Below are 23010 nucleotides of genomic sequence, written 5' to 3' on the forward strand. Positions count from 1 at the left end.
CGGGCATTCTCTCCATACCATCGATCCCCTCAACTCTCACTTCTCTCCCATCCTCCACATTTAGCAACTCCTCAAAATACTCTGCCGATCTTGTCCTGACTGCACTACCGCTAACCAGCAATCTACCATCCTTATCTTTCACTTTCTCTTCCTTTCCAGACTCCCTGTTTCTTACTCTTTTCACTTCTTTCCAGAACACTTTTCTCCTTTCCTCAATGTTCATTCCTATCTTTTGACACCATTCATCGTTTGCTTTCCTTTTTGCTGCTTCTGTCACGGTCGCCTTGGTGACCAGTCTGCCCCGCCCCCTGGGCAACAGCTGAAAGCAGTTCCACTAATGGTGGGTCTGTATTTAAGGCTGCATGGTGGGCTCTGCGGTTGCGGGTTCATTACTACTCATTATTCACAATCCCGGTCTGTTATGCCTTGTCCTGTTTTAGTCTGTTATGCCTTGTCCTGTTTTAGTCTGTTATGCCTTGTCCTGTTTTAGTCTGTTATGCCTTGTCCTGTTGAGTTTGTGCCGGAGGAACTCTGTATTGTTCTGTTTTGCCCCGGAGTTTTGGGCGACTTTTGTTTTATTAAATTAAACTTATGGATCGTCAACGCATTTGAGTTCTCCCTTCATGCCTCCTGCTTCCGTTCTGGTCCGGTCTTTCCTTCCACGCCACCACGCCTCGTGACAGAATGAACCCGCCAACAATTGAACTCAGCGAACGATCCCAGCGCGACTTTGGGAGAGCTGGAGTGCGCAGTTTGGCATGCGCCTACTGAGTTGGCCTTCCCTGCCCGTTCGAACCACGGCCCCGCCCGTCGTGGCCCTTGCTGTGCCTCGAATGGGGTCCCAGGAAGAATTGACGCCTGCCTGCCCGACTCCCGTGCCGATTGCCTGCTATTCCCTCTCCCCTGCGTGCAAGTCCGACTCCGACTCCGCTGCCCGTCGGGCCAACTCCGACTCCGCTGCCCGTCGGGCCGACTCCGACTCCCAAGCCTGCCTGTTCGACTCCCAAGCCTGCCTGTTCGACTCCCAAGCCTGCCTGTTCGACTCCCAAGCCTGCCTGTTCGACTCCCAAGCCTGCCTGTTCGACTCCCATGCCTGCCTGTTCGACTCCCATGCCTGCCTGTTCGACTCCCATGCCTGCCTGTTCGACTCCCAAGCCTGCCTGTTCGACTCCCATGCCTGCCTGTTCGACTCCCATGCCTGCCTGTTCGACTCCCAAGCCTGCCTGTTCGACTCCCATGCCTGCCTGTTCGACTCCCAAGCCTGCCTGTTCGACTCCCAAGCCTGCCTGTTCGACTCCCATGCCTGCCTGTTCGACTCCCATGCCTGCCTGTTCGACTCCCATGCCTGCCTGTTCGACTCCCATGCCTGCCTGTTCGACTCCCAAGCCTGCCTGTTCGACTCCCATGCCTGCCTGTTCGACTCCCATGCCTGCCTTGAGTCTCCCTGTACTGATTTTGTTCAGTCTTTCCTGTCCTGTCTTGTCTGTTCTGAATCTGATCCCCCCCTGAGTCTGACTCTTCTGAACCTGATCCCCCCCTGAGTCTGACTCTTCTGAACCTGAACCCCCAGAGTGCGACTCTTCTGAACCTGAACCCCCAGAGTGCGACTCTTCTGTAGAGGCCTGTCCTGTTTACCTGTTCTGATTTTGCCCTGATTTTGCCTGTCTGTTATCCCCTGTCCAGCTTGCCCGCCGGACCCCCCCCCTGCCGAGCGCCGATTCCGATCCGCCCGACGCAGATGGCGCCTGCCTCTCCCCGTTCCTGCGTGTTCGGAGGAGGGAGCGGGGTTGCCCCAATCGTGAGCGTCGAACCATTCCGGGGCGTGAGGTTGTAATTTTTTCTTTTTTTGGGACCTCGGGAGCTGTCCCTTAAGAGGGGGGCTCTGTCACGGTCGCCTTGGTGACCAGTCTGCCCCGCCCCCTGGGCAACAGCTGAAAGCAGTTCCACTAATGGTGGGTCTGTATTTAAGGCTGCATGGTGGGCTCTGCGGTTGCGGGTTCATTACTACTCATTATTCACAATCCCGGTCTGTTATGCCTTGTCCTGTTTTAGTCTGTTATGCCTTGTCCTGTTTTAGTCTGTTATGCCTTGTCCTGTTGAGTTTGTGCCGGAGGAACTCTGTATTGTTCTGTTTTGCCCCGGAGTTTTGGGCGACTTTTGTTTTATTAAATTAAACTTATGGATCGTCAACGCATTTGAGTTCTCCCTTCATGCCTCCTGCTTCCGTTCTGGTCCGGTCTTTCCTTCCACGCCACCACGCCTCGTGACAGCTTCCATTGCCGCTTTTACCAACCTTTTCTTCACTTTATATCTTTCATACGCATCGCCACTCTTATCTTGCAGCCACTCCTCAAAGGCACGTCTCTTTTCTGTCACAGCCTCTGATACCTCATCATTCCACCATTCACTTCCTTTCCTAATAACTCGACCAACTTTTCTCATTCCATACACTTCTTTTGCACTCCTCAACACTGCCTTTTTAAACCACTTCGATTCAATTTCCACACACTCCATTTCTCTTCTACTAATCCGCTCATACTCTTCCCTTATCCTCTCTTTAAACTCTCTTTCCTTTTCTGCCTTATTCAACTCTGACATTTTCACCTCTTCCCTTACACTCTTCTTATAACTAGCCCTCCACGATCCATCTATTCTGTTTTCCTTCAACATAAAAATGATCAGACATACCACTCATTTCACCTCTGTAAACATGCACATCCAACATTCTACTTAACATACATTTCTTAACCACTACATAATCCATCAGTGCTCTGTCCACCAGCTTGCCACTATCCACTCTGACAAAGGTATACTTATTCACGTCCTTCTTTTTAAACAATGTATTTCCAATCACCAACTCATTTTCCACACATGACTCAATCAATTTCTTCCCACTCTCATTTCTTCCTGGTACTCCATATCTACCAATCACATTTTCAACCGTTTCATCACCCACTCTAGCATTCAGATCATCTAGTATTACCACTTTCCACCCTTCTTTCACACTTGGCACACATTCGGACAAGTCCTTCCAGAACTACTCTCTCTCCTCAGCGCTTCTTTCTGAACCAGGTCAATATGCACTTATAAACATCCATACTTCTACACCCCACTTCAACCTCACCCACATCAATCTGGAAGATATCTCTTTCCACTCCACCAGTTTTTCCTTTGCTTTCTCACTCACAAGCACAGCCACTCCTTCTCTAGCATGTCCACCCGTAACTCCAGACCTGTAATCTGTAATTCACCCTTTCCTTTCATCTTTGTTTTACTCAAGGCTAACACATAGACCCTCTTTTTAGTCATCATCCTTCCGATCTCCTCTTTCTTCCACTCAGTCGCTTTACTTCGAAATCCTCTCACATTTAGTGACCCTATAACTAGGGTTTGCGAGACCTTTCGGTCTCCCGCCCCCCTTTCTTTGCCTTGCTGTCTCTTAGGGAGTAGAGATAGAGAGGAGAGGATCCCCAGTCCCCTTGCTCACTCTACTTTATTCGCCTCTTACGACACACAGTGTACCATGGTGGGAGAATTCTCTTACCTGTCACAAGGAGAGGGCACCCTCACCACAGGGACTCACAACTACTCCACGGAAACATTTCTATAATATTACCTTATGTGAATACTGTGTTATTACCAGGTTGTAATTATTAGAAGTTAAGTCTACCAATAAAACATCATCTCAGTTGGAAATGAAATTGACAAGAAAATCGCAATGACCCATCACTGGTGAGCTACAGTATTTTCATAATGTGTAAGCAGGCTACCTGGTGCTTGCAGGCACATTAGTGCCTTCTAGTGGTGATTTTTTTTTTTAATTAAAAAAAATAATAACATCAATTTGAATAATAAGCAAAGATACATCAACTAGCTGTTAGTTGTTGTAGTTTTGATTATTATTCAAATTGATCTTGTTTTTTAAATGCTAGTTACTAGCATATAAACATGCCCCTTGTGAAACGCTTTGAAACAAATAAGAAGAAAATGCTGTTTGGTTCCTTTGAGTCTCCGTCCATAGTTTCCAATCTTCCTTGAGCTTATTAGCACCTTTTCTTCAGTTGCTTACACTATACAGCAAAATCTGGAGGTCAAATATTACAAACTGTCCCTTCAACATTGCAGTTCGGTCATCATGGAAGGTGGATTACCCCAGTTGTGACTTTTTCACAAGGATTTTTAATGTTTCTCTGGCTGAGATTTTTGGGAGTTTTTCCTTGCCCTCATGTAGTTTCTAGATCAGGGGGTTGATATAATGAAGGCTCTCTTTAAATCCCTTTGAGACTATCTGTGAACAAGGGTTATACATATAACTGTGACTTGAGGAGGGGTGTTTTCCGCTTTTTTGTCTTTCATTTCCCGCCGGACAAAAGGGGCAAAAATCATCTTTCATACATGTCAACCTCAGCCGAGTGTTCCCCTTATAAACCCATTTCCGTGTTAGTAAACAAGTGTGACGTAGCCTACATGCGCGCACGGATCGTTGAGGCACAATGGCGGAATACAAATCAGTTTATACCAGCCGATTTACAGAAAAACAACAAACGTATACGACAAAGTTAACATTAACCTCTTATTCATGACATGCATACCGACCAACCGATATTCTGACATCTCCTTTGAGTGAGATAGTAGCCACATTTTTTTAACATCAACAAATGCTTTTTAGAAAAGGCAAGTAATTGCAAGTTCTGGGCGGCACAGCAGCTGAATGGTCTGCAGCACAGTTCTGAGGTCATGGGATCAAATACAGCTACCAGACTTTCTGTGCGGAGTTTGCATGTTCTGCCTGCGCGTGGGTTTCCAGCGGGCATTCCGGTTTCCTCCCATATTCCAAAAACATGCATGTTAGGTTAATTGGTCGGTTCAAATTGTCCCTAGGTGTAAATGAGCGAGTGAGTTGGATGTCCCTTTGTGCCCTGCGGCTGGCTGGCAACCAGTTCAGGGTGTACCCTGTCCAGTGCTCGAAGATAGCTAGGATGGACTCCAGCACCACTGCCACCCTACGGAGGATAAGTGGTGCTAATAATTGATGGATGGATTTCAAGTTCTTTGTCACTGATATTCTGATCCTGCGCCCTGATAGAGTCACTATAGGAATCTCTGGAATTACTCTGGTGTTTGATCAGTTTCTCTGAATACTTCCTGTGGACAGCTCGATGTTGTAAGACCTTGGTGTCTGGGGTGTCTGGACTGTACCTGTGTTCTTTACCCAGACATTCTGTCCTGGTCGCAGCTTCTTTCCTCGCTGTGCGCCGTGTCTTACGTTGAGACAGGATACTTGTTCTCAGTTGTTTGTTGATCTTTCTTTGTGAGAGATTTAAGACCTGCTCCCACACATTGCTTTAGTCCGGCCGGAAACTGTGTTGTCCTTGGCTGTTCTGGGAGGTCATGAGCCTCCTTGTCGCAGTGTTCCACTTTTTATCTGATTTGATAGACCGGACCACTAGATGGATTGTTATGCTCTGGCGATACACTTTGTGATGCCCTGGTGACCTTCAGGAACTTTGTTCAGCAACTCTTCTGACACCATGCAACAATGTTCTATGCATTATCTGTATGACTAAGACTCATGAGAGGATAGTATCTTTTCATGTTGCTTTAATCATACATCAAAGCTCTTTCGCATCTCGCGACACACTCTCTCAGGGAATGGGCGTTACCTTTATTGCAGGCGCTGATCTAAGTTTACCCACCAGGGTGGGCACTAAGAAACTGCATTTCTCTGGTCTTGTGTCCAGTTGAAGCTGAATTATTTAAAAAAAAGTTTTATCTACCTAGCTACAACTATACAGCCCTTTGATTAAGGGCTATACAAATAAAAATGACTTGCTTTGAATTGACTACCCACCTATCATGTCTGTCTGTCTATCTAGTCACATCCCTTTCTCTGTTTTCCTATCTGTCTGTCATAATTTCTATCATGTTCATGTCTGTCTGTCTCTCGGCTGCCCACCCGTTCATGTGGTAAAGGTACAGATATTTTACTAATTATTTTTATGTAACCGGATATTCAGTGTACCGACACCACAATGTTATTGGTGTTCTATGTAATCTCATTCCTACCGTTACTGAGCGCCTTTTGTACGGGCGGATGTGTGAGGTTGGGTGAGCAGGAGGTGGGGCAAGCGTTTGTATGTGGAGCGAGAGGATGCGCGCAAAGAGGTTGGAAACGCTGCTTATTTGTGTGATTGCGCATTCAGCGTGGTTGCCGCCAACAGTAACCGTTGAACCTGCATTCAGTTGTTAGGTGAGATCAACTCTCCATCCACCATTTTCTGTATCCAGTGCCACGCTACAATAGATATTCACGATATTTTTAATGCCCTGGTCGACTCCTATATCTAACACAGGCTATTAATTCCGCCCATTGGTTCGTACCAATATTCCCACAGTCACTTATATCTGATGTAGGCAGAGGTGGGTAGTAACGGAGTAATTAACTTACTCAAGTAAATGTGACAAAGTACATTTACTTTGTTACATTTACTTGAGTAAGTTTTGGGAAATGTACTTCTAGAAATATTTTTAGATCCCCATACTTTGACTTTTACTTGATTAAATTTGTGGAAAAAATCCATACTTTCACTCTGCTACATTAGCCATCATTGAAGTCGTTACTTTTTACTTAATAAATCCCCTCCACATAAATACGCGTCTGTCTGTCTCCACCAAGGCGCATTCATTTTGTCGCTTCACAATACCAGCTATGAAAACACAGAAGAGGAGGAGCACCCCTGGCCTCACATCAAAAGCATGGTCCCCTTAAAAAGGGTGCGAAACACCAGCTACAATGTGCGACGTCTCCTTTGTTTGAGTTCATGGGCTAGCTTGTTATTCTGCTTGCATTAGGTATTGGGGCTTTTAATGTGCTTCTTGGTGCTACATGTGCTCATATTATTTTCATCCATCCATTATCTGCACCGCTTATCCTCAGTAGGGCCACGGAGATGCTGGAGCCCATCCCAGCCATCTTCGTGCAGTGGGCAGGGGACACCCTGAAGTGCTTGCCAGCAATTCGCAGGGCACACAGAGGCAGACAATTTGCTCGTTCACACCTAGGGACAATTTATGTCGGCAAATTAACCTGACATGCATGTTTTTGGAATGTGGCAGGAAACCGGAGTACCCCAAGGAAACCCACGCAGGCACGGGCAGAACATGCAAACTTCACACGGGGAGGCTGCAGTAGCTGGACTTGAACTTGAACCCTCAACCTCTGCACCGTGAGGCTGATTGTTAACCTCGCAGCCGCACTGCTGCCGTAAATTATTTATACTATTCTTATTCGATCGTTTTTTTAAAGCACTTGATTTTATATTGATTATTTTAATCTACTTTTAAATTGAATGTATTTATTGTTGGATGGACTTTGATAATGTAATGATCTGATTGGTTGTTTATAAAAAAAATACAACAAATACGACGTTGCTACAGTACTAATTTTATCACCAAATTATTTTCTATTTTTACTCAAGTATTTTGATGACTACTTTTACTTCTAATTGAGTAATATTATTCTGAAGTAACAGTAGTTTTAACTTGAGTGGTATTTTTGGCTACTACAGTATACCTACCCCTGGATGTAGGTTTACATGCAAGTTTATGCGATACTGTACTTGAAGTCGTTTTGGTATTGCTGGGTAAAAGGTTGAATATACACACTACACAGCATTATCTCCAGACAGAAGAGCAGTTTCAGCGACAGACTGCTGTCACTGTCTTGTACTACGGACAGACTGAAGAGATCTTTTCTTCCTCATGCCATGAGGCTCTTTAACTCTACCCGGCAGAGTAAAAGCCCACAGTAAACCACATTACCGAATATTACCGAATCTTATTGCAATATGTATTCTGTGTAGCACTATTTAGTTATTCTATATAACACGCTACAGTAGGCATTTGCACGTCACACTGGTTATTTGTATATTGTATTCTTTTTTGCTTTATTATTGTATTGTTCTCTATCTATCTATCTATCTATCTATCTATCTATCTATCTATCTATCTATCTATCTATCTATCTATCTATCTATCTATATTTAACTCTATCCCTGCTTAAAACGACACAGTATTTTCATTTGATACATTTGAGATGTGGAGTGTTTTGCTTTATTTGTGTAGCAGCTTGACGTTGGAGTGAAATGGTGGGTCCTCAAATCAAACAAGCTGAGAACCACTGCTCAGGCGACGTCAAGCACACAGCCAGCGGCGAAATAGATGTGAAGATTGTAATACACGTTTGACAGGAAAGCATTCAACGGACCTTCAAATTAAAAGGTTTATTGTTGCTATTCGTTATAATAACAACGTAGTTGGGTGTTTATTCCGTCATTTTAATGAGTATGACTGTTTAAAAAAAATATACATCCAAGTTAACACATCATGACATAATTATTTAATTATTACAGGAGGTTTCGTTTGATAAATGCTAAGCGGAAGTAGAGCATTTAATCTATGGTGTTCTGGACTCTCTGCATTCCACTTCCAAAGCTCCGCAGCGTATTCAAGGCCGCCTTGCGGGAATCTCAAACGACCTCTTGTTTAGGACTGAAAGGGGGAAGCAAGCCTCCATTTAGACAAGACGCGACAATGATAGGTTTTTTTGTTGAGGAATCGCGAAGGAGCGGCGTGCCCCCGTAAGGCGGCGTCAGGAAGGAGGTAGCCCGGACTGGCTAGCTCCAATCTCAGATCCCGTTCACATTTAGGGAGGAGCACCAGTTAGTTAGCTAAGCCTTTCAATGCTCACTCCGTGACCGGGGCTGGGGATCAAAGACGGAGCGAGGTGAGGCGAGGGTGGCGTCCCCATCCGTATGGACGCGCGCCGGCCAACGCCAGCATCCTTGCCCGTCTCGCGCCCCCAGACGAGAAAGCGTGTGTGTGACATGAGACAAGGCGACCGTTGACTTATCTCCTTTGTGTGCGACGCTGACTTCGTCCCCATGACTCACTCGTGCGGACGTTGTCATGTACGCGGGCGGCCGTACGGCACCGCAGCCCGGCGGATGACACTCTGCCTGGTACCGGCGGGCCCGGCGCCGGGCCACTTTTCGTGCCTACGGGAGTAGAGAACGACAGCAGAGCAGGGAAAATGGTGTCCCATAAGATTCTCGTGGCCGTCCTCTTGCTCAACGTCTACATCGGCGTGCAGTCCGTTCTGTGCTTATTCGGCGGCGTTCTGTTATCGGCGGTGTTTGTATTGGCCTTTCTGAATGGACCGAGGCTGTTGGATTGGGCCAGCTCGCCTCCACACCTGCAGTTCAACAGGTATGTTCTGACCGGGTACCGGCCCGTCTCCTCCGTGCAGGACTGCATCCGGAGCCTCTTCTACCTGCACAACGAGCTGGGGAATATCTACACTCACGGTGAGCGCGCTTTGAATTTACCAAAGAAATCTCCCGAGAAAAGTCAGGCGACATGCATTCGTTTATTATGTGTGATGACGCAAGGCCATTGAAACGTCACATTTATTCTGAAGTAACAGTCGTTTTAACTTGAGTGGTATTTTTAAAGATGGGGTACCATGGTGTCCTTAAAAAGTTGAAAGTTAAATAGTTTCTCTATTAAGTATATGTTAACGATGCCCAACAGAGTTCAAAGATCCTTTATGATTTTTTTCCTACTGTGCTTATCTTATCTTGTTTTTAGCAGAGCTGTTCTGGCGGAGCACATTAGGCCCGAGGAATAGTGGCTGGATAGATACGTCATGCTCTTCCTTGCGTTTGTTCCCCCCAATTTTGTTTTTATTGGTTAACGCAGTAAGAAAAGGCCATCTCCAAGTACAGTCCAAACACCAACCCAAACCTCTAGAAATGCACATACAGTACTTGCACGTCATGACCGCCTGCCTTGAAAAGAAACACAAAAAAAAAAAAAAACAAGAACTGTAATTAGTTTGTATAAATAACACCCACATGTTTGGATTTACTTAAAAAAGTAAAAATGTTGCTCAACTACTGAATTCTTTTATCATAAAGTATAAAGACAAAAAAAATTGCTAAACCTATATGAAAAAGCTGGTGTACTGATGTTTTGGTTGTTCTTGTCACTCAAAAACTAGAAAAATGATTGATTATGTAAAACTAGTTTTTCATAGATTGATACCTTGTCAATTAGTTGATGAAGTTTTGCTTGTCTACTTTAGCCTTTCATTTAAAAAGGATCAGGAAATATTTACTTCAGTAAACTCTAAACAGCACTTTTACCTTTAAATCACACATATGCAAATAAATGCAGTATTAAAAGTGTTGTAAACCGACCTCTTCTTCCGTGTGTTCATTTTATTCTGGGTAGAGAACGATAGGTTATCAAAATAAGGGCTGGAGATGAGGAGCTGTTTTACTCAAGTATTAATCGCAGAACATTCCAGACACGCTTTTTGTTTTACACACAATGGCAAACTAGAAACACAAAGACATCATGACCTAAAAATCCTTCTATTATAAAGGTGGTCCACAAACTGAAACGAAACTTTAACAAAACTGAAACTTAAGGTACGGCAGTGTAAATCTCCATAACCGGTTCTAACAGGTACTGATATAATAACGCTCAAGACCAATGTTCGCTCTAATTTGCCACGGGTCTGAGCGTTCACACAAAGTAGGTAAGCAATGCTTGAAACAACAGTGAGCAACAGCAATCCCAAGTGTGGCAACTAAATCAATATCAAATATGTCCAAAACTTGACATCAAGTTACTTTTCGCTGAGTTTCCGGCAATGCAAAATTATTTTTCACTTTTGAATGAATTGAATAATCTACGATTGCAAAGGTTGTACGGCCTACAAATGTCGTTTGTTTTTACAATCCTTTCACAAGACATCCATTTCTTTTTTTCCCTGATATCTTTTGTCGCATAATACTAACATTTTTGGGAGCTTATTTAGTCGGTTGCAAGATACAGAATTGTATTTAATCACATTTTTTAGTGGAAGTACAATGTAGGCAACAAGATTCACTTAATATAATTGGAGATTATTTGAATGCAACACAAACTTTTTCTTCTTTTTTCGTGTTTTTTTCTACTTTTTAAAAAAAATTCCTTTAAAAAATCTCATTGTGTTTATTTTTTCCTTGCTGTTACTTTTTTCTTTTTGTTCTCTATTTACTTTTTTCCTTTGTTTGTTTTTTTTCTTTTTTCTGGCCTTTTTCAGAATTTTTCTTCTTTTTTCTCTTCCTTTTGTTTCTTTTTTTCTCAGCTTTTCACTACTTTTTCATTTTGGTATTTTTTAATTATTTGTTCTATTTCCCCCTTCCTTTAAGTCATTTTGTGCATAATTTTACATAATATTTGGTCATGTTGGGATTAAAGAAGCAAAAACAATCTCCATAAGGCGTTTAGGACCCGAGCCGAAGAAGCCGGTTCTTGAAAACTCTACTGACTTTACGCAACTTCGTTCTACTTCGACCTTGACTTCAAAATACCGCATTTAGAACACAGCGTCAGGGTAACCCGTGTATTTTTAACTTCATGCACTGTAACTTTGACTTAATTCGCCTTTTAATTAGCAATTTCGAGCCCTCATTTTTGTGAGCTGGCTAGACTTTCTTGTGCGCGGAAAAGCTCTGGGTAGTACGCAATTGCGCACACACGCAGCTTAGAGGGAACATTGCTCAAGACCGCTTCTGTTTACAGTAAAAAAAAAACACACAACTCAAATAATGGAGAAAATATATCTCGACTAATTAAATAAAGAAGTTATAAGTTACTGTAACTAAATAAACCAATAAAGTATACAATAATGACTAGAAATGAGCATTTACGCATTTCATTGTTACAACAAAAGGGACAGAAAAATAAGTTTAGATCTTTTATAAAAGTGAGTCAGCTCAAATGGTGGAGTTTGGATTATTTGATTAACAAGATTGGCATTATACAAAAGAGGATAATAGCGAAAACAATGCTAGCTTTGTTTGATGAAAGTTCTTTAAACGAATAACCAGTTTGTCACGCTCCAGGCATCCCTCTGCTGTGCTTCCTGGTGCTTCTGCCACTCAACATCCCCTGGTCCCAGATCAGCGTGACCTGGCTGGCCGTGGTTCACTTCCTGGCCTGCTTGTCGCCGCAGCTTGGCTCGGTGCTCTACCACCTCTTCATGAACCACGAGGGGGGCGAGCCCGTCTATCACACCCTTCTTAAGCTAGACGTGTGTGGAATTTGCATGATCAACACGTTGGGTAGGAATCTCCTTTTTTTTAATGCTAAGCAAAACCCGTCACTCATTTTCGTGCACTCACCTGACAATTTCATTGTGTAGTAGGGAGAGGACTTATCAATCACAATGAATCCATTTTTGAAATGAGGAATTTTCTCATTTATAATAATCAAGGTTGTTAGTAATAGACCATTATAAACAAAATTGGTCATCACCTCTTTGCTTAACATGCCTAAAAAAATTTTAATGGGATTATATGAAATGAAATGAAATAAAAACAATTTTAAGTCATTAAAGAATGGGGAATGGGAATGATTAAATTAATGAAAATGCTGCCATTATATCAAAATCAAGGAAAATCGCCAGAGCTCCATTAGTCTATCAAAATTACAAAAATAGAGTTGAAATTTTAATTCATACCAGGGCAAAATGGAAATTACCCCTTTAAAATGTTGACATAATTGAAATTTAGAGACATTGTCTATTTAGCGCCACCTAGTGGTAAATAACTTATAATCCATTAAAAAATCAAATATTGATTTGAATAATAAGCAAAAATACATGAACTATCATATTAATGTGCATTTATTTTAAATACCTTATTTTCATGACTATAAGGCGCACCTAAAAGCCTTTATTTTTTTCAAAGGCTGACCATGCGCCTCATAATACAGTGTGCCTTATATATGGATCAATATTGAGTCGCAAGGTCTCGCAACTAAGGCAAGCGGCCGCAGACTAGATTTTCCCCCGTAGGTGAAGTAGTCCGCGGTGTATGATGGGATATATATATATATATATATATATATATATATATACCGGTGTTGCATTTCCTAACCAATGTTTCAATTATCATTTGAATCGGTCACATTGTAAGTTATTCGGAAGTAAAGGAGGCGGGTCTTTTTTAGCATTTACAGGCTCGCATAGGCCAAAGTGGGGCAAAACAAAGCCTGCAATTTGCCAAAAAAGATGTGAATCACATGTTTGGTTGCACTACGGCATGGAGAAAACTTTTTTTACGCGTCTATATTTATAAACAGGAATTATGGGGCTAAACAGACAGCTAGCAACGTCTATCGATGCAGATGCTTCTCGGCAGATTTTTTTCTTTTATTTGTTGGCATTATTGCGGTCACTATTTGTCCCTATTTGCTAAAGTTATTCGGAGGTAAAAGAGGCAGGTCCTTTTGAGCATTTACAGGCTCGCATTGGCTAAAGTGGGGAAAAACAAAGCCTGCAATTGGGCGAAAAAGATGAATGTGAATCACACATTAAGTTGTGGAGAAAACATTTTTTTACTAGTCAAGTCAAGTCATGTTTATTTGTATAGCCCTTAAGCCAAAAGAGCCTCAAAGGGCTGCACGGACCACAGATTATTGTAAACTATTATAACACATCCCCTGATCTAAAACCTACACGAGGGCAAGGAAAATCTCAAAAACCTCAACATGAGGAAAATGAATAAACTTTGAGAAGGGACCACACATGAGGTAATACCCTTCCGGGATTACCAGGCTGCAATGGATGTTGGAATAACAAATAATACACAGATGGTTTGTATTTGTAAACAGGAATTATAGGGCTATATGGATGTAGATGCCTCTCGGCGGATATTTCTCTTTTATTTGTCGGCATTATTGCGTGTTTTGGAGTATGTAAATATTTTACACGGTTGGATTTGCTACACTCATGGATGTAAGAGGACCATGGTTGCGTATTATTTTTTAACATGATGGCTGCAAGACGACTTTGGTGAGATACCCTGGCTTTATATTTTTCCCAGTATCTTGTTTCAGACTGGTCTTGATGTTTCTGTGATGACTATTTTCAAATTAAATTAAATTCTATTCAAAGTGTTCATTGTCATATGCACAGTAAAGAACCACGTTTCTCTACATAATGAAATTCTGACTTTGCTGTCCACACAGTTGACAGCGAAAAAGAAAATAGAAATTAAGAAATGGTTGGCATTTCTTTAATACCAAGAGTTTAACCTTCCTAATGATATGTGGAATGAAGCATTTGAATGATTGGTGACATGGTACAGACACCGTGTCCATACGTGACACATATTTGCTTCTTTGCAAGCCGTCCGAATGTTAAGGGGTTAATAAGTTTGACTGAGCTACCTGACTGTTTTGTTGACGTTCCCACTGTAGCGCCTTATGTATGGAAAATATATGACAAAAAAACATCTATTGGGGGTGCGCCTTATATTCATGAAAATACGGTGCTTGTAAGTTGAAAATCTGTACTTATTTTACTTAACATTAGGATCCCTAAACAGCTACACTACACAATACAGTGGCATCTAGTGGTCAAATATTACACCGTGTCTCTTTTTAAGTACATTTAAAAATAGTCATTATACAAAATTAAATTGGAGGGCTTCTCCTTTCAGTGTAAGAGAGTGATTTAGAGAACGACTGGCCTGCTGCCAGCTAGCATCGAGTATCCTTGAATCGAATCAGGTTTCCATGATGGTTAAATTACAATGGTCAGGAATTTAGCGGTTTCCACATGTTGCAGCTCCAGGTCATCAGTTTCATGTGTAATGGATCTGGCCTTAGGGAGATATAGGCTCAGCATAGGGAGCTTGTGAGAGATTTCACGTAGCTTAACCGCAGTAGGCCAGACCTGGAGTGCCGCTATTGCCTTCTCTCCTGACGTAGCCCCCAGTCTCTTATCGGGCATGATAACAATCCACCGAGCACCCACTGGTGATCAGCATTTCTTTGCGCGCTTCTTACTTTCCTCAGAGTAAGTCTCCTTGGGCAAGACACTGAATCCCTAATGCCCTCAACAAGCAGGTCGGCGCCTTGCATGGCTGCATGGCTGCATGGCCGTTATTGGTGTGTGAGTGTGTGTGTGAAAGGGTAAGTGTGAAGCACATTGTAATGCGCTTTGGGAGGTCTTCATTGACTTGAAAAGCTCTATATAAATGCAGACCTTACCATTTACCATTTGAGGAATTTCTTTTCAATGTTACAAGCCAGTGAAATACTAGCTGTAGCTGTAGCCATGCTTCGAGGTTGGTTTTGGGTGGACACCAGAGTTGGGTAGGGTTACTTTAACTGGATTACTCTCAATTACTTTTGGATTACTCCAATACCAAATATGCTAATAAAAGACAAAAGAAACTAAATATGAATAAAATTACTAAATTTTGTTCAGGCTTGGAATACATGGAACGGCAAAAATGATGTTGGCAAGCTTTTTGGATTTATTTACATTTTGTCTCTGTCGCATTTTATGTTAGTTTTGCCGGAGATCAAAGCCAGGAGAGAAAGCTTACCACGTGTTGTGAGTCATAATTTTATTCATATTTAGTTTCTTTTGTCTTTTATTAGCATATTTGGTATTGGAGTAATCCAAAAGTAATTGGAAGTAATCCAGCTAAAGTAACCCTACCCAACCCTGGTGGACACATTCAGTTATGCGGCAGCCCCTCTGTTTGAAACCAACCTATCTCAGTTGTGCTCACGGTCAGTCATGCCCATCCAACACACACGCACAAACACCCACGCACACCTACAGACACATGCTATCCCGTAATAGCAGGGACGATTCCATTCAAAATCCACAAAGCAATGAACCAGCAATAACCGAAGCCCAAAGTAGCGAGGTGTATCTGTATACACGAAAAAATGCTATATAAAGAAAAAAAGTGTTTTTTCTTTCTTTGCAGCCTCATACCAAACAACCCACGGCCCTATGGTTGCTTACCACTATATTAGTGTATCTAGCAAGCTAACTCAACTATTACGTTTGACATGCAATAGAAAAAGCCCGAAGGAACAGAAGCTTCCAACATAAACGCCACTCTCCCTTTGTCACACGTAGCATAAGTGAGTCCAGTTTGCTAAAGCGAAATGTACTTGTATGCCATTTCAGGAGCACTGCCCATCCTGTACAGCACCCTGCTGTGCTACCCGTTGATCCGAACGGCGGCGCTTTCCGTCTACATCTTGCTGTCCAGCTACGCCATTTACTGTGCGGTAACGGCGAGTAGCAGCGTGCGGCGCCTGCGCTCCTTCGCCTGGCAAGCCCTCTTCCGCTTCTCCTTCTTCGTGCTTCGCTGGGCCGGAGTGGGCGGCGGCAGTCCCACCTCACTGCGCCACTTCCTCACTATGGACGCACTAGCCGTGCTGGGCGGCGTCATCAACATCGCCCGTATCCCCGAGCGCTTCCGCCCAGGCCTCTTTGACTACTGGTGCAACAGCCACCAGATCATGCATGTGCTGGTGGTGGGCTCAATCCTCTACCTGCACTGGGGCGTGCTGGACGACCTGCTTTGGATCAACAGCTACAACTGTCCCTCCGACTGAGGACCTCCGTGTCCCGTGGCTGCCCCCGGTGGACATCTGAGTAGTACAAGATGCTGTAAAGCTGAGGTGGGGAAACTAAGTCACACTTGACCTGAGTTGGCAATATTAGCACTTTACTCTTGCTTGACTTAGACTTTCAAAAGTTTGTAAAAATACAGGTAACCCACCAAAGCATTTTCAATATACCAATACCATTTTTTACAACAAGACACCTAAACCATCACCCAATTCTTCAGTATTCATCAACAGTACTGAAAAAAAAGTAATATGTTACATGTACTGGTGACGTCAGTAATGATGTATTGCAGTTACTCCCCAAAATATTGACACCAAAAAGAAGCATGTTACTCTGAAAGTAACTATCTAGGTAAAAAAATTACCGTAAATACTCGCATAGAAGTCAAGTCCCTAAAACTGCTTTAAAACAGCCACACTACAGAAGTAATGGAAGAAAACGTGTACACAGACCTGCGGAAACAGTGAACCCTTCATATTTCTTGGCATGTACAATCTTAGGCTATTTTGTCTATAGGTTTTAAAAAAAAGAAAATATCTCGTTCTCCATTTCTGGGTAGTGTACAACATGTTTTTTTTACCCCCAGGTATGGTGTATTGCAAAAGTAATTTTACAAATAAAAAGAACAAAATCTAGCGCACTTTTACCATCAATTCTGTGCTTAAATTTGCCCCATTGATTGAGTCAGTTTGTTGTTCCTTATGAGCCACACGCCCCTCTCCATGCCCTGCCTACCAATTGCTACAGGGACACACAACCAAATATGCGCATATTATCTGACCCCCTGATTTGACACATTTTTTTTATAGTCGTAAATGAAACGGTGCGGAAACACCATCAGAGGGCAAATTGGACCCTTCGAACAACTGTTGCCAAGATAATTCTCCAGGAGACAGGAGAAAGGGAACAGAAAAGAACAGGGCCAAAAACATGAAGGAATGGACTGATGCCAACTTTGCCACGACCCAAGAACAGGCCAGGGACCGTCAACAGTGGAGAAAGCTTTTCAGAGTTGCGTCCTCATTGGTGCCCTGGCGACCAATGCGGTTAAGGGATCCGTGAGCTGTAAAATATGACTTATATATGATTTTTTACGGTAGGGAGAATATTTGCATGAGTCAAGTCATGTTTATTTGTATAGTTCTTAATCACAAAAAGTCTCAAAGGGCTACGCAGACCGCAGACTATTACGGACTACAGACCATTATTGCACAATCCCCTGATCTAGGGCAAAGAAAAGCTCAGCAGTCAAAATGAGCAGAAATTAAGAATTCTCGTACTCAGCGTAACTGTACTCGGCACCACCGTAACTGTATTGTATTGAGTTGTGCTTTGAAGGTACATGCCCATTCATTGGTCGATGTGAAATCAGGGTTTATGTGACAATATTAGTGAGGCAAAATTATTCAGCAGTCAGTGAACATAGCAATTCATCATCTGCATTAAATGAGTAATGCTGTAATGCAATAGTCATCAATATCTACTCAATTCCCTCTGCAAAAAATAATTTTTTTCACTAATTCATTCATGTCCATGCCAATGACGTGAGTGAGTTAAAGACATACCTTTCGAAAAAAACCTTAAAAATCACAATTAATATCGTTCCCAATCTTGCATTTGAAAATAGCAATTTATCATTCCTCTAATTGCATTCTCCTGATTTTATTGGCCCCTCAGGACAGACTGTCTGCCTACAATGTGAGTAACTGATTGGACACCAAAGGGTAGCTTACACAGTACTAGCATCAACCAACATCATAAATATCACTCCCCTAAAAGGGACAGTGTGTATTAAAAATATAAACTTTATTCAATAAAACAATCTGATGTGAAAAATAGTTCATGTATTTTACTTACTTAAACGTGTATTTTTAAGACACCCGTAGGTTCGAGAAATTTAATTTACCCGACTAAAGCCTCAACTAGAGGGAGCTGACCTGATAGTCCACCATGTTGCTGCTAAGGGTACCCAAAAAAGAAAAACCTAGCTAAAGGCTGGGCAAAAAAAGTAGAAGAAAACAGTTCAGCTAGGTAGCTTTGAGTGTCCAAAGTTTGTACATTTTTTGTGCTTATTAGCACTTGTTTTCGGTTGCACTACACAATACGGCGACGTGTAGTGGTCAAATAATACACTCTGTTCTTCGGCTTTTATACTAATACATAGTGTTGTTACCCGAAAATCCCTACTTTCAACGTTTCGTAACGTGTTCTTATGGCCAAGGAGGAAAGTTTAATTTGGTGACATAAAACTATGTTGACGTGAGCTCAGCTATGTTTGAAAAAAGTTGAGGAATCTCAACTGTCTGATGTCTCAACAAAAGAAGTGTTTAGCCGCCATCTTGTGACTTTTTTGGATCAATTCAGTAATTGAGACGTTGTTTGGGTACAGTTTCTTAATCGAGGGGAAATTGTATCACAAACTGAGAGCAAATATATGCAGTTTATGATCCATCTTGCTTCGGCCAAGCAACGACTTGACTCAACTTGCACGGATGTTATATTTTTGTTGCAGATCCTTTGAACAGCTTGACATTGGAAGTTAACGCTCCAGGACTTGCAAGTTCGTGTGTGACTTACTCCCACCTCGGCTTAAAGTTTAGGCTGAGGACGTTTGTTGTTGGATGAGGGTGACTTACTGGGGGATGTTAAATATTATCATGCATCGCCACAGGTTGCTTTTTAAGTACATGCGGTGTTGATTGTATCCATAAAGCAGCACATTTAAAATAGTTAAAGATATTCCCAAAGATTTTTTTTTTCAATTAGGCACAGAACGTGTAGTGTTCCTCCGCACACTTATTGTAATATGTTGCAAAATATTCTGCGCGCTAGGGGATTTGCCTGTCCTTAGCGCCAGTTTTGCCGTGTCCCTTGATTTATTCCTTGCCGGTTTCGCATTTGTCATTGTTGACGTTTTTCGTTGTTGGTTTCTGGTTAGCTTGGCTGCTCACTGCATGTTATTTTGGGTCGGCCAGCCTTATGTTTTGCCGTCGAGGCTGCGGCCACCTTTAGCTAAACCAGGGGTCGGGAACCTTTTTGACTCAAAGAGCCATAAAAGCAAAATATATTAATTTTATTTTGGGAAAGAGCCATATATTATGAGACAAATTTACTATAATGCTAAACACGCGCCCCAGACAAAAACTTAGTCTTCAGCACATTTATTTTTGATGATTTGATAAAAATTATGAAAAGAGAATAATGCCAGAGCCCGTGTCCCAAAATCAACAAACATACCAATTTAAACTTGTGTCTTTCTTGCAAATACTCAAGATCGGTTAAACTCACTTTGACCCTTTTTTTCATACATATTGGTTTCAAAACCAGATGTAAGCAGTTATTTTGTAAAAACGTCACAACTTTCTGCAAAAAGGGAGCCTGATGTGCTTATCTATGGTGCAGACGGCGTAGGGCGAGAGATGGGAGGGAGTGCTTGCACTTTTTGCATAGCTCCACCCTTCCCTCCCACTCACCCAATCAAAAAACTTTAAGTTCTCTTCCGGTGTTTTGGCGTATTTACAGTATGTTCTGTGGATTCATCATAAGGTATCTGAACACTGAAGACAGATAATATAGTGAGGTTTTATATAACGGATTCTTTAGCGATGTACAGCCAGAACGAGTTTTTTTTTTTTTTTTTTTTTTTTTTTTTTTTTTCGTGTGACACCTTGACTGTAAATTGTAGTGAAAAACGTGCCCTATATATTCTGCCAAGCACTGCTTTGGATTTAGCTTTGGTATGGCTTTGTGTGTACCTGAACAGGATTAGCAGCTTACGTTTTGGACGAGATGGAGAAAATTAGCATGCAATCAAATTTGTCTCCGAGCCACAGGTACTCATAGAAAGAGCCATATATGGCTCGCGAGCCATAGGTTCCCGACCCCTGAGCTAAACGGTCTAGTTAGCTCTCTGTGTGTTATTTTCGCCAGTTAACCCCTTTTCATCTGCTCGCTCGCTGTTGTATTATTAAAACACTCGGAACCTCTTTCGACTAATATACACCAATATGGTGTCTGGCTTGCTAGTGTCCCATTGTTCCTCACATAACGTCACAGCTCAAGTTGAAGACGAGACAGGCTGTCTTCAAATTTTTTTATCTCAGAAAAGAATTGGAATACTGTATACTGATGTTACTATATATACATTTTATGCAAAAACCATGTACTATTTCCTCACATTTTGCATGGATTTGGGGATACTTTCAAGTTCACAACAGCACACAACTACATCTCAAAATAGGATTTGTGTTCCCCACTAGGTGGTCCCACTAAAGTGGAAACATTTAAATTGAAATGGGTTGCTTTTGTATTTTTTTCTAATGTCGAGTTTAAGTTTACCACTGTTGAACAGTGCTTCTCGAATGTGTTCAGTTTAAGCTAAGCGGACTGTATAAATATGTTCCAAACCATTTTTATCTATGGAAAAAAACCCATCAACCCTTGTTAAATTGTTTTAAACAAATTAACGATCCCAACTCAGAAGACTGTTTTTGTAGATTTTTCTTTTTTTTTTTTCCTCTTGGGTTGAGTTAACCTCTGCTAAGTAGACAAAAGAACAGTGTCAAACTTGGTCTAAAAACACCGTCAGGAAATTCAGTTTATTGCTTGATTTGAATGGTTTTCTCTTCAAAAGTGGATTTCAAATGTTTTTCTGTACTGCGCATAGTCTGAAAAGATATCCACAGCTGTCCTGAAAAAGAATAGCATAGACCAGCACGTATTTGTTGCTTGTGCTGCAAAAAATGTGGCGACACCAGCCAGCCCAACATGAAAAAAAGACAAAACTTTGCTTGTCCATGGTGTTTCTGTGAGGTAATATGTCCGCAATATTTTTATGTTTCACGCGCCATTTAACACTGGATTCACTTGATTGCACTTTTGTTCACCCACCTGATCTGTTTTTTTATGTCATGTCTCGCCTCACAAAATTTGGATATAATGTTAACAAGCTAAGAATTGATTTGTTACTAATGCATGATTGTTGCTAGAAAGTTAGGTTGAGGTTGTTTGTTTTTTTATATAGATTTTTTTTTCACCTAAAGGGCTCTATGTCTATAGACCTAATTTAAATGTATCATGTACGTAGCTGTATGTAGATCATGTATACATACGGGCAGTACTGTATTACTTTTAGAAAGATGAATGCGATTTGGAGTATATCTATGCATATGTCAAAAACAGGGAACATGGACACAAACTCAATGTTCTTACCGCCTCTCAGGGTGCCGCAACAGTTGCGGAAGACCACGTCGAGGTTTCCGTCTAGTTGAGAGATTGACTCTTGCGCCATGATTTTTGGCATTATGGTGCCAAACGCAAAGTGGCCTATGGGCGGCACGGTGAGCCAACAGAATTGTCCTTTTAATGTTATATTCAAACTACTGTATATCACATGTTGATTAGCCTGTTGGTCGCTAAAGGGAAATGCTCTTGAAGTGAGCCAGGTAAAGATGCAATGGACTGGTGAGCCAATGGCGCCGTTTTATTGAGTAGAGCATTACGCCTATAAATTATTTCTGCTCAAGTTTCGATTGTGCAATAAACATAAGTCTATATTTATAAATTCTGTATTGGTGTTGTATTTTATTCAGTTGGTGTTGGTGTCAAATTTCCAGATGTACGATTTTTGAATTCCGGACGATGGTAGTTAAAAATCATTTGGCTCAATTTCAGTTTTGAATCCAGACTCAAGAGTCGAGAAAATAAGAGTCAAATGTGGAGCTTAGAGAATCAAAGGTTAACTTAGTAGTCAAGTTCGTCAAGTTCTGGGCTGCATATAATTCCGGGTCTTGAGTCCCATTTAGTCTGGAGTATAAATCAGATCCTATAAATCTTTCTCTAAAGAAGAGATGAGAATCAAAAAACAAGATTTTGGTGTGCAGAGCTAGTAGTTAGTTTAAATTGAGTTAGTGTCAAACATATTTAATAGAAACAAAAATTGAAATTCTAAACTCAACATAAAATAGTTGTCAAATGTTTTAATCATAGTGAATGTAAGAGCTCCATTCAAAGAGAAAAAGACAATTTTCAAATTTTTGTAATCAACATCTATGATTTTAACCAAGAGACATTTTTAGAGTATAGAATGCAAAGCCCTCTAACTGAAAAGAGTCAAAATTCTTATTTTATTCACACATCACTCCATTTTACAAGGATCACGATTCTGCTTTAACAACCCACTTGATTTTTGGGAGACAATCAATGCAAGAATTAAAAAGTAGTTTATTTATTTTTAAAAGACCCTCAGGCTAGATGGCTGACTGGTTAGCATGTCTGCCTCACAGTTCAGAGGTCCTAGGTTCATATCCAGTTACCTGCCTCCTTGTGTGGAGTTTGCATGTTCTCCCTGTCCCTGATTTAGTTTTCCCAGGGCACTTTGGTTTCCTCACAGGTATCAAAAACATGCATGGCATTTCAATTGGTAAGTCATAATTGTCCCCACAGAATGGGTGTATGAGTAAAAGGTTGTCTGTCCCTATGTGCCCTGCAATAGGGTGACCATCTGACCA

At 41.7% G+C, this 23010-nt stretch overlaps 1 protein-coding gene across 2 annotated transcripts; it reads left to right on the plus strand.

The window, feature by feature from the left end:
- Window positions 1-8402: 8402 nt before the first annotated feature.
- Window positions 8403-20118, plus strand: paqr4a (progestin and adipoQ receptor family member IVa). Of its 2 annotated transcripts, XR_015850849.1 has the most exons (4): window positions 8403-9365; window positions 11958-12176; window positions 16052-16551; window positions 19014-20118. XR_015850849.1 is itself a non-coding variant. In XM_088339621.1 (3 exons), the coding sequence occupies exons 1-3, from the start codon at window positions 9092-9094 to the stop codon at window positions 16483-16485; spliced, it is 927 nt and encodes a 308-aa protein (XP_088195747.1). In that variant the 5' UTR covers window positions 8403-9091; the 3' UTR covers window positions 16486-20118. The 2 variants fall into 2 exon arrangements, 1 of the variants encoding a protein (XP_088195747.1); XM_088339621.1 differs by having other exon boundaries at window positions 16052-20118.
- The last annotated feature ends 2892 nt before the right edge of the window (window positions 20119-23010 follow it).

The sequence above is a fragment of the Urocampus carinirostris genome, chromosome 1, assembly GCF_059441175.1.
Source record: "Urocampus carinirostris isolate Australia breed hairy pipefish chromosome 1, RoL_Ucar_1.0, whole genome shotgun sequence".
NCBI classification, from domain to species: Eukaryota; Metazoa; Chordata; class Actinopteri; order Syngnathiformes; family Syngnathidae; genus Urocampus; species Urocampus carinirostris.